This window comes from Hemicordylus capensis, chromosome 2 (genome assembly GCF_027244095.1).
Source record: "Hemicordylus capensis ecotype Gifberg chromosome 2, rHemCap1.1.pri, whole genome shotgun sequence".
Taxonomy (NCBI): Eukaryota; Metazoa; Chordata; class Lepidosauria; order Squamata; family Cordylidae; genus Hemicordylus; species Hemicordylus capensis.
Genome location: NC_069658.1, coordinates 414844874 through 414871975, shown reverse-complemented (window position 1 = coordinate 414871975; position 27102 = coordinate 414844874). Strand labels below are relative to the sequence as shown.

Sequence of the window (27102 nt, the reverse complement as noted above, 5' to 3'; positions counted from 1 at the left end):
TGGCAAGGGTGCTCCCTCCCTTTGGAGATGCTCCTGCGGGGTTGGGGAGGATGGGAAATTTCACTTAAGCGGCAAAATCGCATCTTGAACTCAGTGTGGGAGGGGGCTCCCAACCCGGCATCCAGCGGGCAGGCTGCAACACACACACACACACACACACACACACACACACACACACACCTGTTGATATCTATGCATGCATGGAGAGCAACTGAGCAGCAGGGGGCGGTGCAACCTCCCCGCTGGGTGCCAGGTCTGAAACCTCCTCCTGCACTGAGTTCAAGATACTGGCAGCACCTAGGTTTGCAACCTCAAATTCCCCACCCTCGCCCACAGGCAAAGGAGGGAAGAGTAGGGAAGGGGAGAGGAGGCAAGCCAAAGCGAGCCAGCAGCCCTAAAAGGGTGCCAGGCGGCCCTGGAGGCAAGGGGCACGCAGGTTCTTTGGACCAGTGCGCTCCATTACAGCTCCACCCCAGGCCTAACTGAATGTGCATGTAATCAATTCCCAGTTACCAGGTTTATGGGGCTGCTGGGTTTTGTTTTGTTTTGTTGGAGAAACAATGTTGCGGGGGATTCATCTGCAGTAAAGAAATGTCTGGGCGGAGAGCTTAACTCTTTCCCCTCCAGCTACTTCTCCGTTCCAAATTGCCTGTCCCAGCCACCTTTTCCCCACTGCAGGGCTCCAAATGTGTGACTTTGAGGGAAAGCACATGTTTGGAAACCCAGAGGGTGGGGTGTGTGGAATTAACTTGAAGGAGGGCAAACTGTAGTGGAGAAGTAGCAGGGAGGACTCCTACCCCTGCTAACTGAGCAAAAAGGCACCCTTTTAAAATGGCAATTCTCTTTATTTAGCAGGGGGATAGCAACTGGAAGAGCAACCTATCCAACCCCAGCACAGCATCCCTCCAGTGGCTGTTGCTGGTGTCGACCTTACGTTTCTTTTTAGATTGTGAGCCCTTTGGGGACAGAGAGCCATCTTATTTATAGCTATGTAAACCGCTTTGAGAACTCTGGTTGAAGAGCGGTATATAAATATTATTGTAGTAGTAGTAGTAGTAGTAATAGTAGTTATGTCTCTCCCGCTACCTCCTGCCATTTCTTCTCCACTACAAATTGCCCCATCCTGAAGCCACTTTGTTTCTTTAAAAGAAATAACACACACCCTGACCATCTGGATTTTATTATATGCATTTATGTGTAATATTTAGTTAAGCCCACAAGGCAAAGGATTCTTTCTGTCCTCTTCCTCTTTAGTAATAGGAGCTCTGGCAGCAGCATTCTCTCTTTAGACTCTTCAACTGCTCACTCTTTGCATAGGCCAAGATGCTAGCAAATAAGAATGAGGAGTGAAGGTGCATAAGAATGTTGCTGTCCACAGAGTCTTTGTCACACAGCAGCAGCTGAGATGCATAATAAGGGAGACTGGGAGCTATGCAGGGGGCCGGACTGAACCCCCAGGTTGCCAGTGGCCTCTCTGTACAGCCAGTTGCCTCTCTGTACGTGTACCCCTTTGTAGGGATGTATGCATCCTGTGCTGCTGCAGTTGTACCACACAAGAGCAGAATTTGGTGCAGACTTCAGCCAAGAATCTCTCATTTTCAAACAAACAAAAAAATAAGGTTCTAGCCCTTATGGATGCAATGGATGAATACTTGAAAACATATGGGTTTGCCTGGTGAAATCTCAGGAGCTTGGAGAGGGTTTGACTGAACTTCCATTGGCTAGGAGGTGGAGCTTCTGTTTGCTTCGTAGCTCTTGTTCCTCCCTGAAGCAGAATCCGTTTTGCAAAACAAGTACATATGTAAACTAACTTAGTTTGCTAACAATTTACTCATGTTGCAAACTGTAAGTTACCCTGGCACAGAACCTGCTGTTTTCTTTAGTTAAGCCTTGACTTTGATAATTGGTCTGATCCAATAAGATAATTCTGAAATGTATATAGTCTGCCAGTTTTCCATCACTACTGATGGGCAATAAGTGCATATGGGCACTTCTTGCCCATCAGTAGTGGTGGAAAACTGGCAGATTATATACATTTCAGAATGGCCGAATTTGGAGATAGGGCAGGAAATAAATACAATGAATAATTCACCTTGTGGCATCGATAATCTCCTCTTCTGTGAAACCATCTGTGGGCTCTTCTAGTGGCTTCTGTAAGTATCCAAACTGCAGCAGATACTCCTGGAATAGTAAGATATATGATTAAACACTGTGCTCAGCACACACCCAGAGCTACAACTCTGGTAAAGTCTCAAAGATCTAGGCAACAGACAAATATCAATGCCCTTGTGGAAATCCATCTCTGTCAATGAGAGCTGGGTGAACTGGCCACAGCATCCTGGCTTTTCCCATAATACTTTGCATCTTTTGAAATGCCAATTCTTTCCTTTATATCAAAACCTAAGAGGGAGGGCAATAGATAGTGATGGCACCAAGCAGAGGACTTTGTATCTATTGCTCCTTTTACTAGCCAAATGTAGAAATAAGGAATCTTCCTCTTCAAGTCTAAATTTTTTTCTTGTTCACTCTCATTCCCCTCCCAGCACCTATGTATAAAAGCCACAGTTCTTGAGTTCCAGAGATTCGTCATTCTCTTGCCATAGAGTTGAGCAATTCTTCTCATCATCTTGTTCACTCAGCAAAAAGAAACGTGCCACAGACATCTTTGCCAACAACCCTTCTTCTTTGGCTGGAGCTTAAAGTCCATTATTACATTTGCATCATTCGTTTTCACAAAGAGTTCTTATTCTTCTGGACTGGTCCATAGCTGGATCTAATAAGTGCTTGTTACACCCAACAGCAATGTCCACCAAACAGATTTCCCACTCAGATCCAACAGGGAAGCAGACTGGAAACACAGGAGCTACCACAACATATGGTTGAAGTATAGACATCCTTTTCAGAGGTCAACAGAGTCAGTCCTGGGTCCTCATTTCTGTCTTTGCAATACAACCAGTCACTTAAGGTTACTCCTCTCATACTGCAAAAGGATACTTTCACTTTTTCACCAAGCTTCACACACTTTGAGGTTCCTCAAACTATCCCAACATCTCTACAGACTTTCTTCCTGAAACTTCTTGTTCCACCTCATGTTTATGAAACAGCCACTAATTCCTATGAATTTTAGTTCTTATATTTATTTATTTATTACATTTCTACACAACCCAAAACTTGCATCTCTGGATGGTTTACAATTAAAATTTAAAACATCAAATCACTTAACAACTAAAATCATTTAAAACATTAAAAAAATTAAAGCATTTAAAACCCAGTATTTAAAAAGAAATAAAGGGAAAAAAGCATTTTCTTTTCTTTTTTAGAACCATAGATCTAATTAAAAGCCAGGATGAATAAATGCGTCTTCAGTGCCTTTTTAAAAGTTGCCAGAGATGGGGAGGCTCTTATCTCAACAGGGAGCACATTCCAAAGTTCAGGGGCTGCAACGGAGAAGGCCCATTCCCGAGTAGCCACCAGGCATATTGGCGGCACCGGCAGACGAACCTGTCCAGATGATCTTCAGGCAGTAGGGCTCACGGCAAAGAAGAAATTCTCGTAAATACCCAGGGCTTAAGCTGATTAGAGCTTTATAGGTAATAACCAGCACCTTGTATTTTGCCGGGAAACGTATCGGCAGCCAGTGTAGGTCTTTCAGCTCAGGAGTAATAAGGTCTCTCCTAGATGATCCAGAGACGAACCTTGCTGCTGCATTCTGAACCAACTGCAGTTTCCAGACTACATACAAAGGCAGCCCCACATAGAGCACATTATAGTAATCCAGCCTAGAGGTTACCAACATATGTACTAATGTTTTGAGGTCGTTCATCTCAGGAAACGGATGCAGCTGGCATATCAGCCGAAGCCGATAAAAAGCAACTCTGGCCACCGCCTCAACCTGGGATACCAGAGAGATGTTCAGATCCAGAAGCACCCCCAGACTGCGAACCTGTTCCTTCCAGGGGAGTGTGACCAGATCCAGAACAGGCAGATCAAAATAATATCCTGAGTTCTGACCCCGCACAATAAGTACCTCCCTCTTATCTGGAGTCAGCATCTGTTTGTTTTCCCTCATCCAGCCCATTACCGCCTCCAGGCAGGTGTTTAGGGAGGTTATGCCTTCTCTTGATGATGTTGACATGGAGAAATAGATTTGGGTGTCATCAGCATACTGATAACACCACTGCAAATCAGTGCCTCCCACCCCCAGTCCGCTCAGACGTTCCAGAAGGATACTATGGTCAATAGTATAGAAAGCCGCCGAGAGATCTAAACTGGCCAACAGAGTCACACTCCCTCTGTCAATTCCCAATTGAAGATCATCCATCAGGCCGACCAAGGCAGTCTTCACCCCATAGCCCACCCGAAAGCCCATTTGAAATGGATCTAGATGACCAGTTTCCTCCAAGACCACCTGGAGTTGGGAGGCCACCACCTTCTCACTCACTTTGCCCAGCCATCGAAGATTGGAGACAGGCCTGTAATTGCTTAACTCTGAGAGATCCAAGGCAGGCTTCTTCAGAAGTGGTCTAATGATTGCCTCTTTAAGACAAAGAGGCATCCTGCCCTCCCTCAGAGAAGCATTTATGATCTCTACCAGGCCCTCTACAACAGGCCCTCTGCCAGGCCCTCTACTTGCTAGATTTTATAAGCCATGACGGGCAAGGATCAAGAGGGCAGGTGGTAGGCCGCACCATTCCAAGCAACTTGTCCACATCCTCAGGGGTCACGAACTTAAACTGATCCAGGGTCATCACATAAGGGGAGCTGCTGGACACCTCGGCATCAGACTCTGTAACAATTGTGGAGTTTGAATCTAAGTTGGCCCGAATACGAGCGATTTAGTCCACACAAAAAATCATTTAAAAGGTCACAGCAAGTAATTGTTGGTTCCAAATTCTTATACAATGGGGAAGGGGCGCACATTAGCCCCTTCACAACCCTGAATAACTCCGCCAGATATGAATTTGCAGACGCAATACGGGAGGAAAAGAATCGCTTCTTTGGTGCACGTATCACCTGGGCATAGATCTTCAAATGCTCTCTATGTAATAATCTGTCGGATTCGAGTCGAGTCTTCCTCCACTTGCGCTCTAGTCGTTCACCTTGCCACTTCAACCCCTGTAGTTCTTCTGTATACCAAGGGGCCAATTTCAAAGCGGGTCGGAGAGGACGCATAGGAGCGATCATATCCATTGCCCTGGTGAGTTGATTATTCCAATTCTCCACCAGAGTGTCGACAGAATCACTAGCAGAGCCAACACTCCAAGGCTTTTTGGAATCCTATAGGATCCAGTAACCTTCTTGGGTGGACCATCCTAGTGGGCCCTCCGCCCCTGCGGAAGTGGGGTGTGGTCGTGAGTCCTACCTTAACCAGATGGTGGTCCGTCCATGACAATGGGGAAATAACTGGAGTCCCCACTCACAGAACACCACCCTGTTCAGAGTGAAAGACCAGATCAAGCGTGTGACCAGCAATATGCATCGGTGCCGAGACCACTTGGGATAGGCCCATAGTTGCCATGCCCGCTATGAACTCCCGAGCTGCCCCAGACAAATTGGTCCCAAAGTGGACATTGAAGTTCCCAAGCACCACAAGCCTGGGAGACTCCAAGCCCGAGACCAAGTCCGTCAGCTCAGTTAGGGACTCCATTGGGCAGCGGGGCAATCAGTATACCAACAGAAGTCCCAGTCTATCCCTGGTCCCCAAACTTAGGTACACACACTCAATATGGTCAGACACTTCCACAGGGATCCTGGCAAGGGAGATATTGTTCTTATAGACCACAGCCACTCCACCTCCCCGCCCACGTCCCCTCCCCTGCTCCTCAATAGAGTACCCTGGAGGGAGAACCTGGGACCAGACCAGACCAGGCCACCAGCTTCCCCCAACCATGTCTCTGTAATACATAGCAGATCGGCCCTTTCATCCAGAAACAGATCATGGATGATTTCAGGTGTATTTTGGGGCAACCTGGCATTACAAAGGAGCAAGACAAGGCTCTGTGGGTGGTTGGCATTGCTTTCCAAGGTCAAAGAGCTGGCAGGACAGCCAGAAGGGGAAACAGCAATTAAGTTTCTGATCTCCCTTCCCCTACAACAGCCTGCTGACCTGTCAACGTTACTTCTTCTATGGGGCAGCCATCCAGGTGGTGGTGGGGAATAGAAGAAGTAATGTTGGCAGGTCAGTGGGCCGTTCCAGGGGAAGGGTAGTCAGAAATTTAATAGCGGTCTCCCCTTCCGGCTGTCCTGCCAGCTCTTTGACCTCGAGGAGCACTGCCAACAACCCACACAGCTTTTCCCTGCTCCTCTATAATGCCAGGTTGGTCCAAAATAAATCTGAACTCATCCATGGTTTGATCATGGATGAAGGGGCCGACCTGGTATGTATTACCGAGACTTGGTTGGGAGAGGCTAGTGGTCCAGTTTGGTCCCTCCAGGATATTCTGTAGAGGAGCAGGTGAGGGGACGTGGACGGGGAGGTGGGGTGGCTGTGGTCTATAAGGATAACATCTCCCTTACCAGGGTCCCTGTCAGGGTAGCGGACCATATTGAATGTGTGTACTTGAGTTTGGGGACCAGGGATAGATTGGGACTTTTGTTGGTGTACCGATCGCCCCGCTGCCCAGCTGAATCCCTTACTGAGCTCACGGACTTGGTCGCGGAACTTGCATTGGAGTCTCCCAGACTCTTGGTGCTGGGGGACTTCAATGTTCATTTTGGGACCAATCTGTCGGTTGGCAGGTTTGGCTTTTTTAAAGCCAAACTTTGGGTTATGGCCCATTTGACCCACGAGTATACCCCTTAGGTTCTGGCAACCTAGGATAGCAGCCATGACAACTATGGGCCTATCCCAAGTGGTCTCTGGACCGACACACACTGCAGGTCACACACTTGATTTGGTCTTTTTCTCTGATCAGGGTGGTGTTCCTTGGGTGGGGACTCCTGTGATTTCCCCATTGTCATGGACGGACCACCATCTGGTTAAGGTTGGACTTACAACCACTTCCCACCTCCGCAGGGGCGAGGGGCCCATTAGAATGGTCCGCCCGAAGAGGTTATTGGATCCATTAAGATTCCAAAAAGCCTTGGAGGGATTTAATGTTGGCTTTGCTGGTGATCCTGTTGATGCCCTGGTTGAGAATTGGAGCAGCTTGCTCACCAGGGTAGTAGACACGATTGCTCTCAAGCATCCCCTCCGACCTGCTTCAAAATTGGCCCCTTGGTATATAGAAGATCTACGGGGGCTGAAGTGGCAAGCTAGGTGACTGGAGCGCAGGTGGAGGAAGACTCAACTCGAATCTGACAGATTGCGACATAGAGCACATCTAAAGATCTATGCTCAGGCAATACATGTGGCAAAGAGGCAGTTCTTTTCTGCCCTTAATGCCTCTGCGAATTCACATCCAGCAGAGTTGTTCAGGGTTGTGAGGGGATTAGTATCTGCCCTGCCTCCCTTGAACCAGAATTTGGAGTTATCAGTTACCCACTGCGATGTGTTTAAAGAATTTTTCGCAGATAAAATCTCTCGGATTTGGGCCGACCTAGGTGGAGACTCAACAATTAATTTGATGTCTGAGCTGGAGGTGCCAAACGATTCCTCTTATGTGATTTGACTGGATCAGTTTCAGTTTGTGACTCCTGAGGATGTGGACAAGCTGCTTGGAGCGGTGAGGCCTACCACTTGTTCTCTTGACCCTTGTCCAACATGGCTTGTTCGATCTAGCCGGGAGGTTGTTGTAAACAGCCTGGTGGATATCATAAATGCTTCTCTGAGGGAGGGCAGGATGCCTCCTTGTCTTAAGGAGGCAATCATTAGACCTCTTCTAAAGAAGCCTGCATCAGATCCCTCAGAGTTGAGCAATTATAGGCCTGTTTCCAACCTCCACCTTCCAAACTGGTTTTCGGGCAGGCTACGGGGTGGAGACTGCCTTGGTTGGCTTGATGGATGATCTCCAATTGGGCATTGACAGAGGAAGTGTGACTCTGTTGGTCCTTTTGGATCTCTCGGCAGCTTATATAGGCCTGTTTCCAACCTCCCATGGCTGGGCAAGGTAATTGAGAAGGTGGTGGCCTCTCAGCTCCAGGCGGTCTTGGAGGAAACTGATTATCTAGATCCATTTCAAACTGGTTTTCTGGCAGGCTATGGGGTGGAAACTGCCTTGGTCGGCCTGATGGATGATCTCCAATTGGGAATTGACAGAGGAAGTGTGACTCTGTTGGTCCTTTTGGATCTCTTGGAGGCTTTCGATACTATCGACCATAGTATCTTTCTGGAACATCTGATGGTGTTGGGGGTGGGAGGCACTGTTTTACAGTGGTTCTGCTCCTACCTCTTGGACAGATTTCAGATGGTGTCGAATGGAGACTGTTGCTCTTCAAAATCTGAGCTTAAGTATGATGTCCCTCAAGGCTCCGTACTTTCTCCAATGTTTTTTAACATTTACATGAAACTGCTGGGAGAGATCATCAGGGGATTTGGAGCTGTATGTTACCAGTATGCTGATGACACGCAGATCTACTTCTCCATGTCAACTTCTTCAGGAGCTGGCATATCCTCCCTAAATGCCTGTCTGGAAGCAGTAATGGGCTGGATGAGGGAGAATAAACTGAAGCTGAATCCAGATAAGATGGAGGTACTTATTGTGCGGGGTCAGAACTCTAGAGACAATTTTGATCTGCCTGTTCTAGATGGGGGTCACACTTCCCCAAACAGGTTTGCAGTCTGGGAGTACTTCTGGATTCAGACCTCTCCCTGGTTTCTCAGGTTGAGGCGGTGGCCAGGGGTGCTTTCTATCAGCTCCAGCTGATACACCAGCTACGTCTGTTTCTAAAGATCAATGACCTCAAAACTGTGGTACATCTGCTGGTAACCTCCAGACTTGACTTTTGTAATGTGCTGTATGTGGGGCTCCCTTTGTACGTAGTCCGGAAACTTCAGTTGGTTCAGAATGCGGCAGCCAGGTTGGTCTCTGGGTCATCTCAGACAGACCATGTTACTCCTTTACTGATGGAGTTACACTGGCTGCCAATAGGTTTCCGGACAAAATACAAAGTGCTAGTTATAACTTACAAAGCCCTAAATGGCTTAGGCCCTGGGTGCCTAAGAGAGCGTCTTGTTCGTTATGAGCCCCACCGCCCATTGAGGTCAGCTGAGGAGGTCCGTCTCCAGTTACCGCCAACTCGTTTGGTGGCGACACAGAGACGGGCCTTCTCGGTTGTTGTCCCGAGATTGTGGAATGCGCTCCCTGTTGGGATGCGATCCTCCCCATCTCTGGCAATTTTCAAAAAACACCTGAAAACCCTTCTTTTCACCCAAGCTTTCTAAGCTTCCTAAATTGTGGGGGGTTTAATTTCTGGTTTATTTTAAAATTCAAAACCTGATTTCAGGGTTTTTAATCACTGTAATTGTTTAATTGTTGTTTTAAAATGTTTTAAAATTGTTAATTGTTATGTTGTTTTTAAATTTGTTTTAGCTCTTTACTGTTTTAGTGGTGTGTTTTGATTGTGAACCGCCCTGAGCCATCTTGGAAGGGTGGTATACAAATCAAATCAAATCAAATCAAATCAAATCAAATCAATCAATCAATATTCCCCACCGCCACTGGAATAGCTGAAAATAGAGTCTCCACCTCTCTCTATAAGATGGAGGTCCATAGCTTGCCAAATATTATTGAGATATGTGGTAGTTTATAGAACATCTGATGCTCCTTTTTGGACCTCACTTTTTGGTTTGGTTTATCCCGCATTTTCAGGGGTTCTGTAGCCCATTTTCACATCTTAGGGTTGAAAGCTGATTAGAATACCTGGCTTGTGGCTTTTTTCTTCTGTCTGAGACAACCACCTGCAATGCTTGTGGTTTGACTTGGGTGGCTTGACTCTCATTTACTGTGAGCAAATTTGAACTGCTGTTTTGTGCACCGCTGTAAGCCTCCTCAGTGCCTTACAAGGTTGCAAGTTCTGCATGTGGTAAATGTATCAGAAGACCAGCTTGCCACTAGGAAGAGGATCAGAAGAAGAAAAAAGAAGACCTCCACAAGCAAGGCAGTGCTATGCACTAGCCCAGGGAGTAGCAAGTGTCTCTTCTAGCACTTGTTCCCACATATATCTTACTCCTTGGCTTGCCTTTGATTGGGAGAGACCTCAGTGGAGCTTAGTGGCTTGCTAGCAAATCTAACACATGGAACTGGATGTTTCAGCCATCCAGAGACATGGCCCAACTCTTGCACTGTATAGCCAAAGTTCAAAGTTTATTACAGTCTATGACCAGCACAAGCACTGTATAGTCCTATTCACACATTACGTTCAACACATGTACAATCTGTGTACAGTGTACACAAGTACAGTTATTCACATGTGTTCAACTGCATGTACAGTAGTACACTTTCCAACTGTACCCTGCATTTGAAAGGACATCCACTTTTAAAATTAAGGTGTACAGTCATTCCCACAAAACATGCACATGTGTGTACAGTTATCTGTATGCACATACAACCTAATGTCTGAACAGGGTTAATGACACAGGAGAATGTGCCAGATCCTGACCTAGGAGCAGTGGATGATGATCAGACTGAAGCAAGCCCAGGCTTGTGATTACAGTAAAGAATGCAAGTTAGGCTGAAGGAACAAGAATGGAACTGTGAGGGGAAAGTCAGCATTGAGACAGCAGAGAAGACTCTGCTTGTCCCCCAACATCACAACCTTGCCCAAAGGATGAAAACCCTATCACCGCTCCTCGGCAGTGTGCTTTTCCCAGCCAGCTTGCCTGCTTTTCATCTGTATCTTATCATGGTCCGCCCACATACCTTCAACTCGGTTCCTAATGCTATGAGAAAGCCCAGGCAACCACTGTTTACCTTGGCCTCCAGAGAAACTTTCCCCCAGGCTTCCTGTCCCCACTGGGGTCAGAGGAAATCCTGGGAAAGTCTTCTTTAAAACAGAGAACGATCCACAAGTCTAGCCAGGACTTGGATAAAGGAAGGGCTCTGGGTTCAAAGGCAGACGTTGGAGGAGGCATGCAAGGGAAATAAATTCAGGGGAAATAAATGTCAGGGCTGAAGCTTTGGAGAAATCCAAGCTCAGAAAACGCTGGGGATGGGGAAGGGCAGGGGTAGAGCTGAGGAACATCCTGTCCCGATTGTCTCTCATATGACCCCCATCATTGCAAACACACCAACCCCAGCATCTCAAACTGGATTCTTAGAAGAAGAGGAGGTCACACACAGGCCTACATACCAGAGCTTCTTTCTCCTCCACTGGGTTCAGAGCAGCAACTTTGACAGAGAGGACAAAAGCAAAAATGTAGAACAGCAGTGTTAGCCGTGACATCCTTGTGTCCAGTTCCTATGCAGTCCTCAAAAGTAAAACTGAGCCACTTTTTTGCAGGAAACCCTGGAAACTCCACTGAGCACTGCTTCAGAAACTGTTTTTCTGGAATTCAATCAAAGCAGATCCGGACCGCTTTCTCCTCCTGCCTCTGTGGCTCAGACTTTGCTCTGCCCTCCTTGTTCCCTCAAATCCAGCCATGGCTTCCCTCCCACTTTCCCAAGTTTATAAATCTCCCAACAGCAGGAGTGAGTCACTTCCAACTCAAACATGTTGCAACCACAATGCTTGAGCACCCCCATCCCCAAAACATTAACCCTTGGCAGAATACACTTCCTTTAAAAGTGGAGGACCCATTGCAATGGCTACTTTTATTAGTGAATGACACATCTCAAAGCAATACTGTATCTGCCAATCTGGAGACCGTTAAAGTCACTGGAGAAGGGCCAGTTTTTTAAAAAGTTGGCAACTCTAGACATGCTTGGCAGTGAAGGAGAGTCTCTGTGCTATAAACATAAAGCTATAAAGGTTCTACTTCCATCTTTACAGCTGAACTGAAGAAATCCCTTTCAGTATACTCCCAGATGTACAATTACTAGAAACAAAATATTATGTTTTGTTCCTAGTAATTAGATTAGATTAAATTGCGCTGTCAAGTCAGCATTGACTCCTGGCGACCACAGAGCCATGTGGTTTTTCTGGTAGAATACAGGAGGGGTTCACCTTTGCCTCTTCCCGCGCAGTATGAGATGATACCTTTCAGCATCTTCCTATATTGCTTCTGCCCAATATAAGTGTTTCCCATAGTCTGGGAAACAGACCAGCGGGGATTCGAAGCAGCAACCTCTGGCTTGCTAGTCAAGTCATTTCCCCGCTGTGCCATTAGGTGGCTGTTCCTAGTAATATTCACGCATTATGTTCAACACTCATATAACCAGTGTACAGTGTACACAGGTACAGTTATTCACACATTGTGTTGAACACGGGTGCAGCAGTACACTTCCTATCTGTACCATGCATTTGAGGGGCCAGCACCAAGGTTCACTTTTAAAATGAATGCAAGCACAGTCATTCACACACACAAATGTGCAAGTGTACAGACATCTAGATGCAAATACAACAAAATGGGAAGGTTCAAACAATACTGGCCCCAGCACACATGAAGGAGGAGAGGGCGCTCCAGTGGTGTGCTCATCAGGAAATGCTTCACAAAGATCCCGATGCCTCCCGGCACATCCTTGGATTGTGTGTGTGATTGTCTGTTCATCCAAATGGCCCCAAAACATCTGAGTGGTCCTTAAACTTCACATATTCAAGTATTGGGGCACGTATTTAGGGGCCATTTGGATGAACAGCTCCCCCCCTCTCCAGATTAAGGGATGTGTTGGGACCCATATCATTTGCACCAGCCCAGTGTCCGAATAGAGCTACAATCTTCGCCAAGTCCTTCCTGGGCCTAGCCAGTGACAGGTCTCTGAGGTACTCCAGCCCCCTCCTTGTGCCCACCTCACCCTGTTATGGTTTGAACAAGCTGCGTAACAGGGGGTCAAGGTTCACTTGGCCTCACTCCTATTCGGAATACTAAGGCTCAACACTGGAAAAGTTAAGTGATAATTCAGGCAGATAAGACACAGAGCATGTGCAAAGTTCATTTCCCATACAAACCCCCAAATTTCCAAGATTTCCAATTTTATTGTTTTTTATGTTTTGTTGGGTGGCATACCCATTTGTTAAACAAACAAACACATTAAATACTGTTGAGTAACAGCAGCCTCCTGCACAAAGTCATAGAAGCGGAAGAGACAAAAATGGCATTTAGCGTAAGGCAGAACCACCCTTCCTTCAGCTGAGCACCCTACCGAGGAACGACAGAGTTCCATCAGCAGAGACACCTGTGGCGAATTGCAGAAAGGTGTAAAAACCAGCAAACAGCTCGGGAGCCAAACCACAAGGTAGGAGGGCTGACAACAACAAAAGTCACTTACCCATCCAGGGGATGGAGAGGCAAGGATTCCAGGACAAAGGCCCTGGTTCCAAGCCAACCTGCGCCCTCCTCGTCATCACTCCCCTGAAGCTCATTTTAGAAATTAACCCCTGCTTGAGAGAGCAAGGATGCTCAGGCTTTCTACAGATGAAAGCTGCCCAGTTACACACGTGGTCCCAGCCAGGCAGAAGGAAGGAGGCCTCAACCCAACCCTCCAGCCAGAAGGAGGCCTCAACCCAAGTTTTCTGCTGTGGGCCAGGCCAGTTCATTGCAAACCATTTTTTGTAATGTACACAGACTGAGGTGATCAAAGCAAAATAGCAAAAACCTAAATATAAGTTGGCCAGTGCCTCTCAATTTAATTTATTTAATTTCTGAAATAATTTTACATCATCCTGGAAATTAAGCCCTGATTGCTGAGGAAATGCCTAGTTATTACATTAATCCACTAATAAGTTCAGCATAAGCCAGTTGAGGAAATTGATCCTTACTCGATCCAATGCTGTGATGGCAGCTAACGTGAGGATCTGGCCCACTAAAGAGATTTAATATTAATTAGTTGTCAAAACACTGACTGACTGCACTCCCATCATAACACACTGCCCCATTTCCAGGCAGAGTGCCCCACCCATGACCCAAGAGAGCCTATTTCTAATTTGATCTCATTGCAAGAGTTAAATAAAATCAGGCCATGCTCCCTGTCTCCAACTCCCCCCACCCCACAATGCTTGCAAGAAAAAAAGAACTGCAGGGGCCTGTGTCATCCCTTGTTCCCATCCTTCAGGCCAGGTAACTGCCATTTGCCTTTTAGCGTTATCTTAACATTTAGCTTTTGGCCTGGATATGAGCTTCCCCCTGCAGGCCTATGAATCAACCACCAACGCAGCAATTTACACAAATGAGAGTCAAGAGGCCACTGTACATTGCACAGTCAGACGCTCTGACTGATCATGAATCAAAGGATTCCCTTTTGGGGCAAGAATGGTGATTCAGCTTGTGCGACACTGAATATTTTGAGCAATGTTTTCTGTTTGCTGTGGCAGCTGCCATCTGGAAAGGCACAAAGATGGGTGAGAAAAAACACCATTTCCCACTCTCTCGAGCACTTCTTTGTGTCTATTTCCCCTATTACGGGGAGTGGGGTGAGACAGGGAACTTACCTCCATTGTCAGGACAATTGGGCCTACAGTACCTCACATTGAGATGCTCATTCCAATGAGCATTTCATTGAAGGTAAGGCAGGGCAGAAGAATGACATGCAGATGTACATTTGGACACTCATACCAAATGTGCATCCTGAGGAGGATATCATTCTTCTGTATGGCATTCCTTTAATTTGAGGATGGGCATCTCAGTGTGAGGGCCCATTAGTTCAGATGGATCCTAGTGATGTGTTTTAGAAAACCAAAGTAACTCCATTTTACTTAGAAAACCTCAGTTTAACTTAAAGTAACCCCAGCCCAGCTCAGGCCAGCTTAGGGACATCACGGCCTCACATGATCAACGTCATTATCTCTCTCCACTAAATTGTATCTATGAAACTTGGTTCTCACAAGATTCTCATTGTTCTTTTGCTGACAGTTAAGAAAACAGGATGTAACCAAATAAGGAGTGATCACCAGATGAACAATGAATCATTCGCATGTGTACTAGATACTTAGTCCACCATTTTGTTGCCACGTATACTATGTCTAGGGTATCAGCATCATTCAGATTGTTTGTCTAAATGTAAGATGCACCTATAACCAATTTGTAATCAGTTTGAGAGCGTAAAGCCCTCTGATTACCTGTTGCAACTGCAGTGCAATAAATGCCTCTAAGATGATTCCCACTGTGTCTGTTTGAGTGGCTAAAAGGCGGACCCAGGGACAAACCGAATTCACATCACTAGGAACATAGAAGCTGCCTTCTGCTGAGTCAGACCATCGGTCCACCTAGTTCAGTACTGTCTACACTGACCGGCAGCAGCTCTCCAAGGTTCCAGACAGGAATCTTCCACATCCCTACCTGGAGTTGCCAGGAGTTGAACCTGGGACCTTCTGCATGCAAAGCAGATGGTTCTACTACTGAGCTATAGCTCCATCCCTAAATGCCTGTGCAATGGAAACATGTTCTTTCTTCATGATTTAATTTCTAGACACTCTGGGGAGGGAGGTGAATCCTGAAGAATGGCAATTCTAGCACCTCACACGAGAAAACATTGAACAAGGCATCGATAAGAGCTGGTTTGTAGTTTTTAATATCATCACCCTGGTGTCCCAGAATGAAGGGCAATTTGTACATCTAGATAGTTAATTTAAAAAAACAAACCAAATAAAATAAAATAAAGTGATTTATCAGGGACAGATTTACAAAATATAGGAACTGTCCCTGGTAAAAGGGGACAATTGGCGCCTATGTGGTGGGTTGCGTTTGTCATGGACTGACTGCAGTGCATAAACAAGAAGAGAAGGACAGCAATTATCACTGTGGTGTCACAGGAACAGATTCAGAGACAATTGCTGTCAGAGGCAAGGAGACAGGGAGAGGGGCAAACAGATCTATGTCACCCTTTCCTGCAGTGTAGAAATAGGGCCACTGAGGGTAGAACAATCAAATACGTATGTATTTCAGTTCTAAGGCACACCTTCAACAGAAGCGGCTCACTTTCTTTTCTTAACATATCTTGACATTTGTGAACTAGCCTTACTTTAGCATTAAGACCCACATTGGCAAAAATAACATTGCAGAGCTTTGTTTAATGTGTAACCAGGCACAAAATGTGCCGTTCCAAAAGAACACATGCAGTTCAAATAATCAGGTCATGCAAAAGCTGTATTATACCAGATAATGAAAAAAGTGGCTGCTAACCATGAGAAAAGTCCAGGCTCCTCTAGAACCCCAGATCCTGACACTGCAAGCAAGATCATTATAATGGGAGAATATCTGAAGCTAAATGGGAGTAGATCATGGATGCCTGTGCAAATGTATCTCCCTTATCTGTATATCTATCAGTGTCAAATCTGAAGTCTCATCTATGGACATACTGTAGATTTCTCTTATCTATATATCAGCGTCAAATCTCAAACCAGCAAACCATATGAGATTTGCTGGAGGAAAGGGTCTCTGAACATCAGCAGAGTTCATTTCTAATAACCAGAATGCATCAGTGTGTTGTAGTGCAACACATGAGACACACATATTTCAATCACATACCACTGTGCAATTCCAAACTATCCTTTTAAAAAGCCCTGTGACACTGGAATCTGTACTGAGATGTAGCCACTTCTGGGCTGGAGGAAATGAGTAATAGCTACATAAGGATGCTTTACTGGGATTTCTCACAAAGCACTGATGTACACTTACTTCTGGGCAACATGGCAGAAGGTTGCCCAGATGAACAAGCTACATTTTAGATAGACTGCCGAGTGTGAATAGCCCAGTGCACAAACAAAATTCCTGAGGGCATCATCAGCACCCAAACCAAATCCAAGTGCCAAAACTGTCACCCACACCCTTCTCTCTTCTGCCTGGTGTTTGCTTGCTTTTGTAGGGTGAAATAGATTCCTAATTTGCAAACTTTGAGAAAAACATCTGGCAACAGCAGCAAGCACCAATAGCTCCGAGGACAAAAGGGTGGGGTTCAGCCTAATATGCATCAATATCCCAGAGACGTTACCATCTCAACATCTCAAACAAAAACAGCAGAATAAGGCAATACAGGATGAAAGGATATAAAGATTCTCCATTAAATCATCATAATATTGAACCCTACATGTCGTGTTATGCTTTTTCCTCTGTCAGCAATCATATTTGCTGCAGAATAATAGATCAAAATACCATGTAGTCTAACATTGCAACCCTTTCCCCCTTCCCCACTGAGGAACATAGGAAGCTGCAATATGTCGAGTCAGACCCTTGGTCCATCTAGCTCAGTATTACTGTCTATACCGACTGGCAGCAGCTCTTCAAGGTTTCAGACAGGAATCTCTCCCAGTCCTCCCTAGAGATGCCAGGGAGTGAACCTGGGGCCTTCTGCATGCAAGCAGCTGCTCCACCACCCAGCCCCTAAAACAGGAGTTCTCAAACTTGGGCCCCCCAATTTTGTTGGACTACAACTCCCATCACCTCCAGCTTTGGTCACTGTGGCTGGGGATGATGGGAGTTGTAGTCCAACAACACTTAGGAACCCAAGTTTGAGAACTCCTGCCCTAAGGGGAATATTTTACAGTGGACAAGACTCATATGTAGTCACCCATCCAAATGCAAACCAAGGTAGACTCTGCTTAGCAAAGGGGGCAATTCATGCTCGCTACCACAGGACCAGCTCTTGTCCCCAATTCCAAGAGCCTTCTCAAGTTATATATCCACAATCAGATGGATATAGAGAGCAGGATTGCAACCCTGCCCCCCCCCCCCGCCCACCCTGTATGTCCAACCAAAGATTTGCATATAACCTATGTGTGTACAACTGTACATAGGCTTTGTATTATCAATATCAGGGACCCTATCTTTTGCAGGATTCCCAGTAATGCAGAGAGAGTATACAACTTGTATGTACATTTTCACTTGAATGTATGAAGGTCAGGAACCGGGATCAGCAGATGTGATCCTGATCCTCCACACTGTTCAGTTAACATGTGGAAAGGGCTACAGTAATTGGCCAATCTGATGATGGGGGAATCTTTTTGAGACCCTTTATCCAGCAATCCCCTCACAGAGGATTTAATCTTATACAATGCAGACCATATTGTGTTACAAGCAGAGAGCAGGTACATTACCAAAAGGTGCTTTTACAGGAAAGCTCAGTCTTCATGACTCATGCAAGGGAGCAAAACCACATGCTGCCGTTGTAGGCAAAAAATCCCTAGAATTACTGACAAATCTAGCTTGCACGAAAATTCTCTATTTTTCTCTCTGTGTTCACCCAGACCTGCTCTTCTGCAGTGCAGAGTATTCAGCCTCCTATAACAGCCAAGCAGGCACTGATCCAAAAGTTTCCTGCAGTTTGGAATCTGGCTACTGATGCCCTGTCTGGTTGCCAAAAGAAGATGAATACACTGCAGAAGCTCCCAAATCATTATCAACATCATGTCCCGCAAACTGGCTGGAGGCCTGTGATGCCCTGAGGTGTCTTCAAAGCTCCCGGGATCCCTTCTCAGATTCATTCTTTCCAGTCATGCCTGAGAAATACCTCTGTCATTATGAGTACTCAGCATGACAAAGGGAAGGTAAAGTTGCCTTTGTCTTGGAAGGGGGGGGGGAACTGGGCAAACCAGTTCCCCCCTCCATCCTCATCTCCATCCCCAATGGAGACCATCCCCAGAGAAGAGCCCACTAAGAAGGAATGGGAATCATGAGACTTGAGGAGATATAAAATTATATAAAGTTGTGTTGTCGAGTCGGTGTGGACTCCTGGTGACCACAGAACCATGTAGTTTTCCTTCGTAGATTACAGGAGGGGTTTACCATTGCCATCTCCCACGCAGTATGGGCATGATGCCTTTCAGCATCTTCCTATATAACTGCGGCCCAATATAGGAGTTCCCCATAGTCTGGGGAACATACCAGTGGGGATTCGAAACAGCAACCTCTTGCTCCCTAGGCAAGTTACTTCCCCGCTGCGCCATTAGGTGGCTTATATAGGTGGCTTATATAGGCTTTTATAGGACTATACAAATTAAATACTGGTAGAAAGTGTACGTATTTGATTCAGAGGCTCCAAGACTTGACAGACATTGTGGATTGACAAACCAGCTTCTTATGGGGGGGTGTATCAGGAAGATACCTAGTAGTAGTAGTAGTAGTATCTCTAGATATGTTTTTCATTTCTTGTAACATTTGTTCAAATGTTTCTTACCACACACCTTTATCTTTCTTTAATTCATTATGATTAAGAATATGTACATACTGCATTTAAACAAAAAGTTCACAAAGCAAAAGGAATTTTTAAAAATGAGAGGAGGGGAAAGTGAAAAGATGGTTCCCTGTCCCAAAATGGCTCATAATTTTTTGTTTTACTTATTTTATTTTTGCATTTATATCCTGCTCTTCCTCTGAAGAGCCCAGAGTTGTATACATGGATTATGTTTATCTTCACAGCAGCCCTGTGAGGTAGGTTAGGCTGAGAGAGATGTGATTGGCCCAGAGTCACCTAGTGAGTTTCATGGCTGAGTGGGGATTTGAACTCAGATCTTCCTGGTTCTTGTCCAACACTCTAACCTCTACACCACACTGGCTCTAAAACAGAAATAAGAAGGGAGACACCAGCAACAGTCACAGGGTGGGACACTCTGCTAGGTTGAATAGAGACAGCACCTATATACCATCTTGAAGTGTTGTGTGGTTAAGGAATGAGGAACTGAAGTAGGCAGATCAAGGCTGGGGTGTCTCATACTTTACAGAGATGGTGTATCTATTTTAATTATTCTCATGAACACTTTGAAGTGTTCTGGATTTGGGGGGACACACCTGTGCCTCCCAGGCTGGCAAAGACCTTGGGGAGTTAGCTTGACCATTAAAGCAGCTGTGGTCAGACACCCAGGCGAGGTGAAGTGGAAGCTCTTAGAACAGCAGGGCTTGCCTGGACTTGGGGTAGCAAAGGGTCAAGTGACAGGGCTCTTCTCTGTAGCCTAGGGTTCTCCAAGTTGGGTCCTTGGATGCTGTTGGACTAAAAATCCCACCATCCCCTCCCACCATGGTCTCCAGGCTTTGGATGATGGGTGTTTTAGTCCAACCGCGTCCAAGGACCCAAGTTGGAGAACCCATGCTGTAACTTATTTTCCATTATGAGCATTATTTATTTATTTATTATTAGTTATATAGCATTAAACATGTACATGGTACTTCACAAAACCTAAGAGGACAGGCCTACTTACTATGAAGAAATGGATACAAGGCAAACAACAGAGGAAGGAGAAGGAAGGAGAGGCAGGGGAAGAAAATGCCATCATGTCAATTAACACATAGGAACATAGGAAGCTGCCATATACTGAGTCAGACCATTGGTCTATCTAGCTCAGTATTGTCTTCACAGACTGGCAGTGGCTTCTCCAAGGTTGCAGGCAGGAATCTCTCTCAGCCTTATCTTGGAGATGCTGCAAGGGAAGGAACTTGGAACCTTCTGCAATTCCCAGAGCAGCTCCATCCCCTGAGGGGAATATCTTACAGTGCTCACACTTCTAGTCTCCCTTTCATATGCAACAAGACAGGGGCGTAGAAAGGTTGGAGTGGGCCCAGAGACAAGATTTTAAAATGCCCCCCCTCACTGAAGCTCAGCTCATTAAATCTTAAATGAGGCTGAATAGTGGTAACAAAAAGCTCATCCTAAATTATTTTTTTAAAGGTTTTGTAAATTGTGGATGATTCAAGTCATTTAATGGTACTAGAGAAAGACATGCTGTTCTGGTAGCTCCAGGTCTTAACACTCACATCAATTTTGGAAGATGAATACAACTGAAGGAAGTCCGGGAGGGTGCGTGGCTGGAGGAGTCAGTCATGTGACTTGCCTCTGGGGGGCCCCCAAGGCAGTGGGTCCCTAGACACCTGTCTCCCCTTGCCCTATTATAATTACACCCCTGCAACAAGGGCAGACCCTGCTTAGCCAAGGGACAAGTCATGCTTGCTACCACAAGACCAGCTCTCCTCTCACAAAGTTAGGCTCAGTTACAGTAGTGTGTGGGGGAAAGCTAATACTGTAGGCGCTGGGCAGCATCAACCTCAGGCCAAATCCTTCCTAAGAGATAAGAAAATTTTAATCCAGATGACCATCCAAAAGAGGATAGAAGAGAATTTGGAGAAGAACATGACAGCCAGTCAGAGACAAAAAGTTTGTAAATGCCCATGTCAACAACATTGGGAAAAGGACACATTTAGATATTTATATGAAAATGCTGGAAGCCTCTGAGCCAAATAAATAAAAGATGATGATGATGATGATGATGATGATAAATAAAATAATAATAATTCATCCATTCATTCATTCGATTTCTATACCGCCCTTCCAAAAATGGCTCAGGGCGGTTCACAAAGAGAAGTAATAAATAAATAAGATGGATCCCTGTCCCCAAACGGCTCACAATCTAAAAAGAAACGTAAGATAGACACCAGCAAGTCACTGGAGGTACTATGCTGAGGGTGGATAGGGCCAGTTACTCTCCCCCTGCTAAATAAAAGAGAATCACCACGTTAAAAGGTGCCTCTTTGCCAAGTTAGCAGGGGTTACTAAATAATAACAACAATAACAATAATGATAATAATATGGTGAGACGGAACTTTAATAAATCTATACCGGATTGGTCGTCGCCCGGGTCAACAAGGACGGAGCCAGGTGCTGGAGTCCCTGGACATCTGGTGGCAAGTGGGCAAAGGACTCAGGATCTTCAGTTGAGCAACCAGGGCTGGAGACTGCAAGGCTACTGGAAGAAACGTCACTTAACCGAAAAAAAATACGAAAAATGCCAACAAGGAAATAATGATCTGCTATTACAAGTCTAGTCCAACTAGAGGCTATTTAAAAAGAATGTACCAAATTTGGAAAGAGAAGCATCCAGATACAGAAATAACAGAACAAAGGCTAGCAGACCAGAGAAGATTCATAATAAGAAATAAAGTATTCACAGAAGTTGAGCTGGAAGAACTGCAAAAAGCAACACAGGCTCAAGATATGGAAGAAGAATTACCACCAACTGAAGCAGTTGCTCAGGCGCAGGTGGAGGAGGTGTTGGAAATAGAGGATGCCACTGTTGCTGAACTGTTTCAAAATCAAAACCTGGCAACCTCCCCTTTGCCTTCACTTCAAAAACCCAAATGCCGTTTAACAGAAAAGCAACAAGAACTAAAGCAAAAAATAACTGAGCACATGAACCAAACAACCACCAGGGTTTGACTTCCAGCTCTAAAAACAGTTGCCAAAAAACAACTTGCTCAGGCATTAAAAGATGTCAATGCTGCACTTGCAGAAATAACAACCAATAATTTGCAAGCAACAAACCAACTAATGTACAGTGCAACAACAATAACAACACAAGAGCTCGGATATAAGATGAGTGGACCTGTAAAAAAAGAAAGCAGTACATCACCTAAATGGAAGATTAGATTAGAAAATAAAATCTCCAGGCTTAGATCAGATGCTAGTAAATTGAGAGATATGAAAGACAAGAAGCTGAAGAATGAAAACACCAAACAGTATCTGATCCAAAAATACCACCTAGATTCAAGGAAAATTAGAGAAGTCCTGGAAATAATAAAGCAGCAAATAACAGCAGTGTCAAAGAAGATTAGAAGAAGAAGCCAGAATTACACAACACAGGCAGAATCTCCAATTCCAGTCGAATCAGAGACGTTTCTACCAAAGCATAGAAGGAGAAACTGCAAGAAACGTAGAAACACCAAATAAAGAAGAAACAGTACAATTCTGGGGGAATTTATGGGACAATCCAATAGATTATAATAAAAAAGCAGGCTGGGTGAAAGAGGTCAAAAAATGTAACCAACAAATGCAAGATCTAACAATAACACCAGAATTAATAAGTGAAAGAGCAAAGAAAATTAAAAATTGGACTGCGCCAGGCGACGATGAACTGCATGGCTTTTGGCTTAAACACCTAACAAGCCTTCATAAACAACTATCAAAACAGTTCAATCACACTTTGCAAGGAGGCGATATTGAACAATGGCTAACAACTGGGAAAACTCATCTCATTATGAAAGACCCAGCAAAAGGTGCAGTTCCAAGTAATTATAGACCGATAACCTGCCTGCCAACCATGTTCAAATTATTAACTGGAATAATAGCAGATGAAGTGATGCAACACTTATTAACTAACAAACAGCTTCCAGTTGAACAGAAAGGAAATTGCCCGAACACCAGAGGCACAAAAGACCAGCTGCTGATTGACAAAATGGTTTTAGAAAATTGCAAGAGAAGAAAAACAAATCTAAGTGTTGCATGGATTGACTACAAGAAAGCTTTCGATTCATTGCCTCACACATGGATACTAAAATGTTTAGAAACAATTGGTGTCAGCAAAAACATTCAGATATTTATTTAAAAAGCAATGAGCATGTGGAGTACACAGTTAACAATCAATGGTGAGACACTTGGACAGGTTAGCATTAGAAGAGGCATTTTCCAAGGGGACTCACTATCCCCTCTGTTGTTTGTAATCGCCATGACCCCACTTTCACAAATACTAAACTAAACAGGCCTCGGATACCAAACATCTAAAACATCCAGTAAAATCAACCATCTGCTGTACATGGACGATCTGAAGTTGTATGGAAAGTCCCAGTCAGAAATTGAATCACTGCTAAACACTGTCCATATATTCAGTAGCGATATAGCAATGGAGTTTGGACTAGACAAGTGTGTTGCATTAATAATGAACAGAGGAAAAATAAGAAAAACAGAAGGAATAGAACTGCCCAATGGAAGCAACATCAACAACCTGGAAGAGAAAGAACATTACAAATACCTGGGCATTCTCCAGGCTGATAACACTGCACACACTGAAGTTAAAAGAAAAATAGGAAGTGAATACATCAGGAGAGTTAGAAAAATCCTGAAGTCCAAACTCAATGGCGGGAACACCATACAAGCCATAAACACCTGGGCTATACCTGTTATCAGATACACTGCAGGAATAATAGACTGGACCCAGGCAGAGCTAGAGACGCTAGATCGTAGGACCAGGAAAATCATGACCATCAATCATGCTCTGCAGCCCCGCAGTGATGTCGATAGGCTCTACCTCCCTCGCAGCTCAGGTGGAAGAGGAATGCTGCAAGTCCATCAAACGGTAGAGGAGGAGAAAAGAGGCCTTGAAGAATATATCAAGGACAGTGAAGAAGATGCACTTCAAATGGTCAATAACGCGAAACTATTCAACACCAATGAAACAAAGCAGGCCTACAAGAAAGAACAAGTCAAGAACGGAGCAGAAAAATGGAAAAATAAGCCCCTGCATGGTCAATATTTGCACAATATAAGTGGAAAATCAGACATCAGCAAGACCTGGCAATGGCTTAAGAATGGCAACTTGAAGAAAGAAACAGAGGGTTTAATACTGGCTGCACAAGAACAGGCACTAAGAACAAATGCAATAAGAGCAAAAGTCGAAAAATCCACAACAAACAGCAAGTGCCGCCTTTGTAAAGAAGCAGATGAAACCGTGGACCACCTAATCAGCTGTTGTAAAAAGATCGCACAAACTGACTACAAACAAAGGCATGACAAGGTAGCAGGGATGATACACTGGAACATCTGCAAAAAATACAAGCTACCTGTAGCCAAACCTTGGTGGGACCATCAAATTGAAAAAGTGGTAGAAAATGAAGATGTAAAAATATTATGGGACTTCCAACTACAAACAGACAAACATCTGCCACACAATACACCAGATATAACTGTAGTCGAGAAGAAAGAAAAACAAGTGAAAATAATCGACATAGCAATACCAGGGGATTGCAGAATAGAAGGAAAAGAAATGGAAAAAATCACCAAATACAAAGATCTACAAATTGAAATTGAAAGGCTGTGGCAGAAAAAGACCAAAATAATCCCAGTGGTCATTGGCGCCCTGGGTGCAGTTCCAAAAGACCTTGAAGAGCACCTCAACACCATAGGGGCCACAGAAATCACCATCAGCCAATTACAAAAAGCAGCTTTACTGGGAACTGTCTATATTCTGCGACGATATCTATAACAGCAATAACATTGACAATAAAATTCAGCCATCCTAGGTCCTTGGGAAGGACTCGATGTCTGGATAAAACAAACCAGTCAATAACACCTGTCTGACTGTGTAAACAAGATAATAATAATAATAACAACAACAACAACAACAACCAGCAGCCTCTGAGCCAAGATGGGGGAGTTAGAGTGCTTGGCTGCAAATGAGAACACAGATATAGTAGGCATAATGGAAACATGGTGAAACAGAGAGAAAAGTGAGATATGGTTAATCCTGGATACAGAGGATAGGAAGGTGTGTATTGCAGGGTGTTAGTGCAGTTCTGTATGTCAAAGACGGTATAAAATAAACTTAGGAGGACCAGATTCCTCAACAGAATCATTGTGGGTGGTAAAATGAAGCCCAGAAAACAGCTGAGTACTTGGGACATACTATTGCCTTCCTGATCAAAATGCTGAGGATGGTCTTCAGTTGGGAAAACTTCAGAAAGTGTTGTAATAACAAGGAACATCAATTACCCTCACATAAATTGGGTAAAACTCATGTTCAGATCATGACAAAGAGACCAAATTTCTAGATATACGTAGATGTCTTAGAACAGTTAGTTATGGAACTGACTAGAGGGGAGATGACCCTGGACTCTATATCCTAAGTGGCACCTTGAACTAATAAAAGTTTTAAGAATGGTTGAACTGATAGGGGATGGTGACAACAGTGCTATCAAATTCAACATATATGTAAGTGGAAAACTGCCAAGGAAGTCCAATACAACCATGTTTGTCTTAAAAAGAGGAAGTACTGGAAACTAAAAAAAAAAATTAGGGGGCAGTATAAAGGAAGTTGAAAGGAAATGTCAAGAGATTATAATCTATAGAATGCATGGAGGGTGTCAAAACACAGTTGTAGAATGTTCAGCTAGAATGCCTGCCACTCAGTACTAGGAAAGGTATGGCCATATCTAAGAGAAAAGAATGGCAGCATGGCTAACAAACTGAAGCCAAGGAATCTATAAAAGGCAAGAAGCTTTCTTCTGGAAAAAGAAGTCTTTCCCAGAGAGAACATAAAAACAGAAACCCAGATAAATGAAATGTAAACTTACAATAAGGGATGCACAAAAGCGATATGAGAAGCATATGACTAATAATGTCAAAGCGAACAACCAAAGCATATTCAAATACATCAAAAGCAGGAAACCTGCCAAGGAAACAGTTGGACTGTTAGGTATTCCTTTTATTCCCTTGTCATCTATGTTTATGCAGAATGCTGGGAAACTGAAAGGATTCTTTGCAGCTGTCCTCATAACAGAAGTAGGGCAGGTAGCCATACCTGTACTGACATAAGAACAGCTCTGCTGGATCAGGCCCAAGGCATATCTAGTCCAGCATCTTGTTACACACAGTGGCCCACCAGATGCCTCTAAGAAGCGCACAGCAAGAGGTGAGGGCACGCCGCCATCTCTCCTGTTGTTGCTCCCCTGCAACTGGTATTTAGAGGCATCATACCTCTGCAGCTGGAGGTGGCCTATAGCCACTAGACTAGTAGCCATTGATAGACCCACCCTCCATGAATTTATCTGACATCCTTTTAAAGCCATCCGAGTTAATGGCTATCACCACATCCCATGGCAAAGAATTCCATAGATTAATTATGCACTGTGCGAAAAAGTACTTCCTAAGAACATAAGCACAGCTCTGCTGGATCAGGCCCAAGGGCCATCGAGTCCAGCATCCTGTTTCCCACAGTGGCCCACCAGATGTCCCTGAGAAACCTGCAGGCAAGAGGTGAGGGCATGCCCTCTCTCCTGCTGTTGCTCCCCTGCAACTGGTAGTTAGAGGCATCTTGCCTCTGAGGTTGGAGGTGGCCCACAGCCACCAGACTAATAGCCAGAGATAGACATGAGCTTTGTGAATTTGTCTAAGCCCCCTTTAAAGCCATCAAAACTAGTGGCCACCACCACATCCCATGGCAGAGAATTCCAGATTAATTATGCACTGTGTGGAAAACGTATATTTGTTGGTCCTAAATTTCCTGGCCTTCAGTTTCATGGGATGACCCCTGGTCCTAGTCTTGAGAGAGAGGGAGAAAAGTTTATCTCTGTCAACAATCTCTACTCAATGCATAATTTTA

At 44.7% G+C, this 27102-nt stretch overlaps 1 protein-coding gene across 1 annotated transcript in view; it reads right to left on the bottom strand.

Annotated features, from left to right (window-relative positions):
• Window positions 1-11526, bottom strand: part of MMP19 (matrix metallopeptidase 19) — a 28618-nt gene extending 17092 nt beyond the window's left edge. Inside the window, exons 1-2 of the mRNA XM_053300230.1 lie at window positions 11230-11526; window positions 2093-2181 (exon numbers count right to left, since the gene is read on the bottom strand). Coding sequence (XP_053156205.1) covers window positions 2093-2181; window positions 11230-11322 — 182 coding nt within the window. The 5' untranslated portion in view covers window positions 11323-11526. The remainder of the gene's footprint in view (window positions 1-2092; window positions 2182-11229) is intronic.
• Between the last annotated feature and the right edge of the window lie 15576 nt (window positions 11527-27102).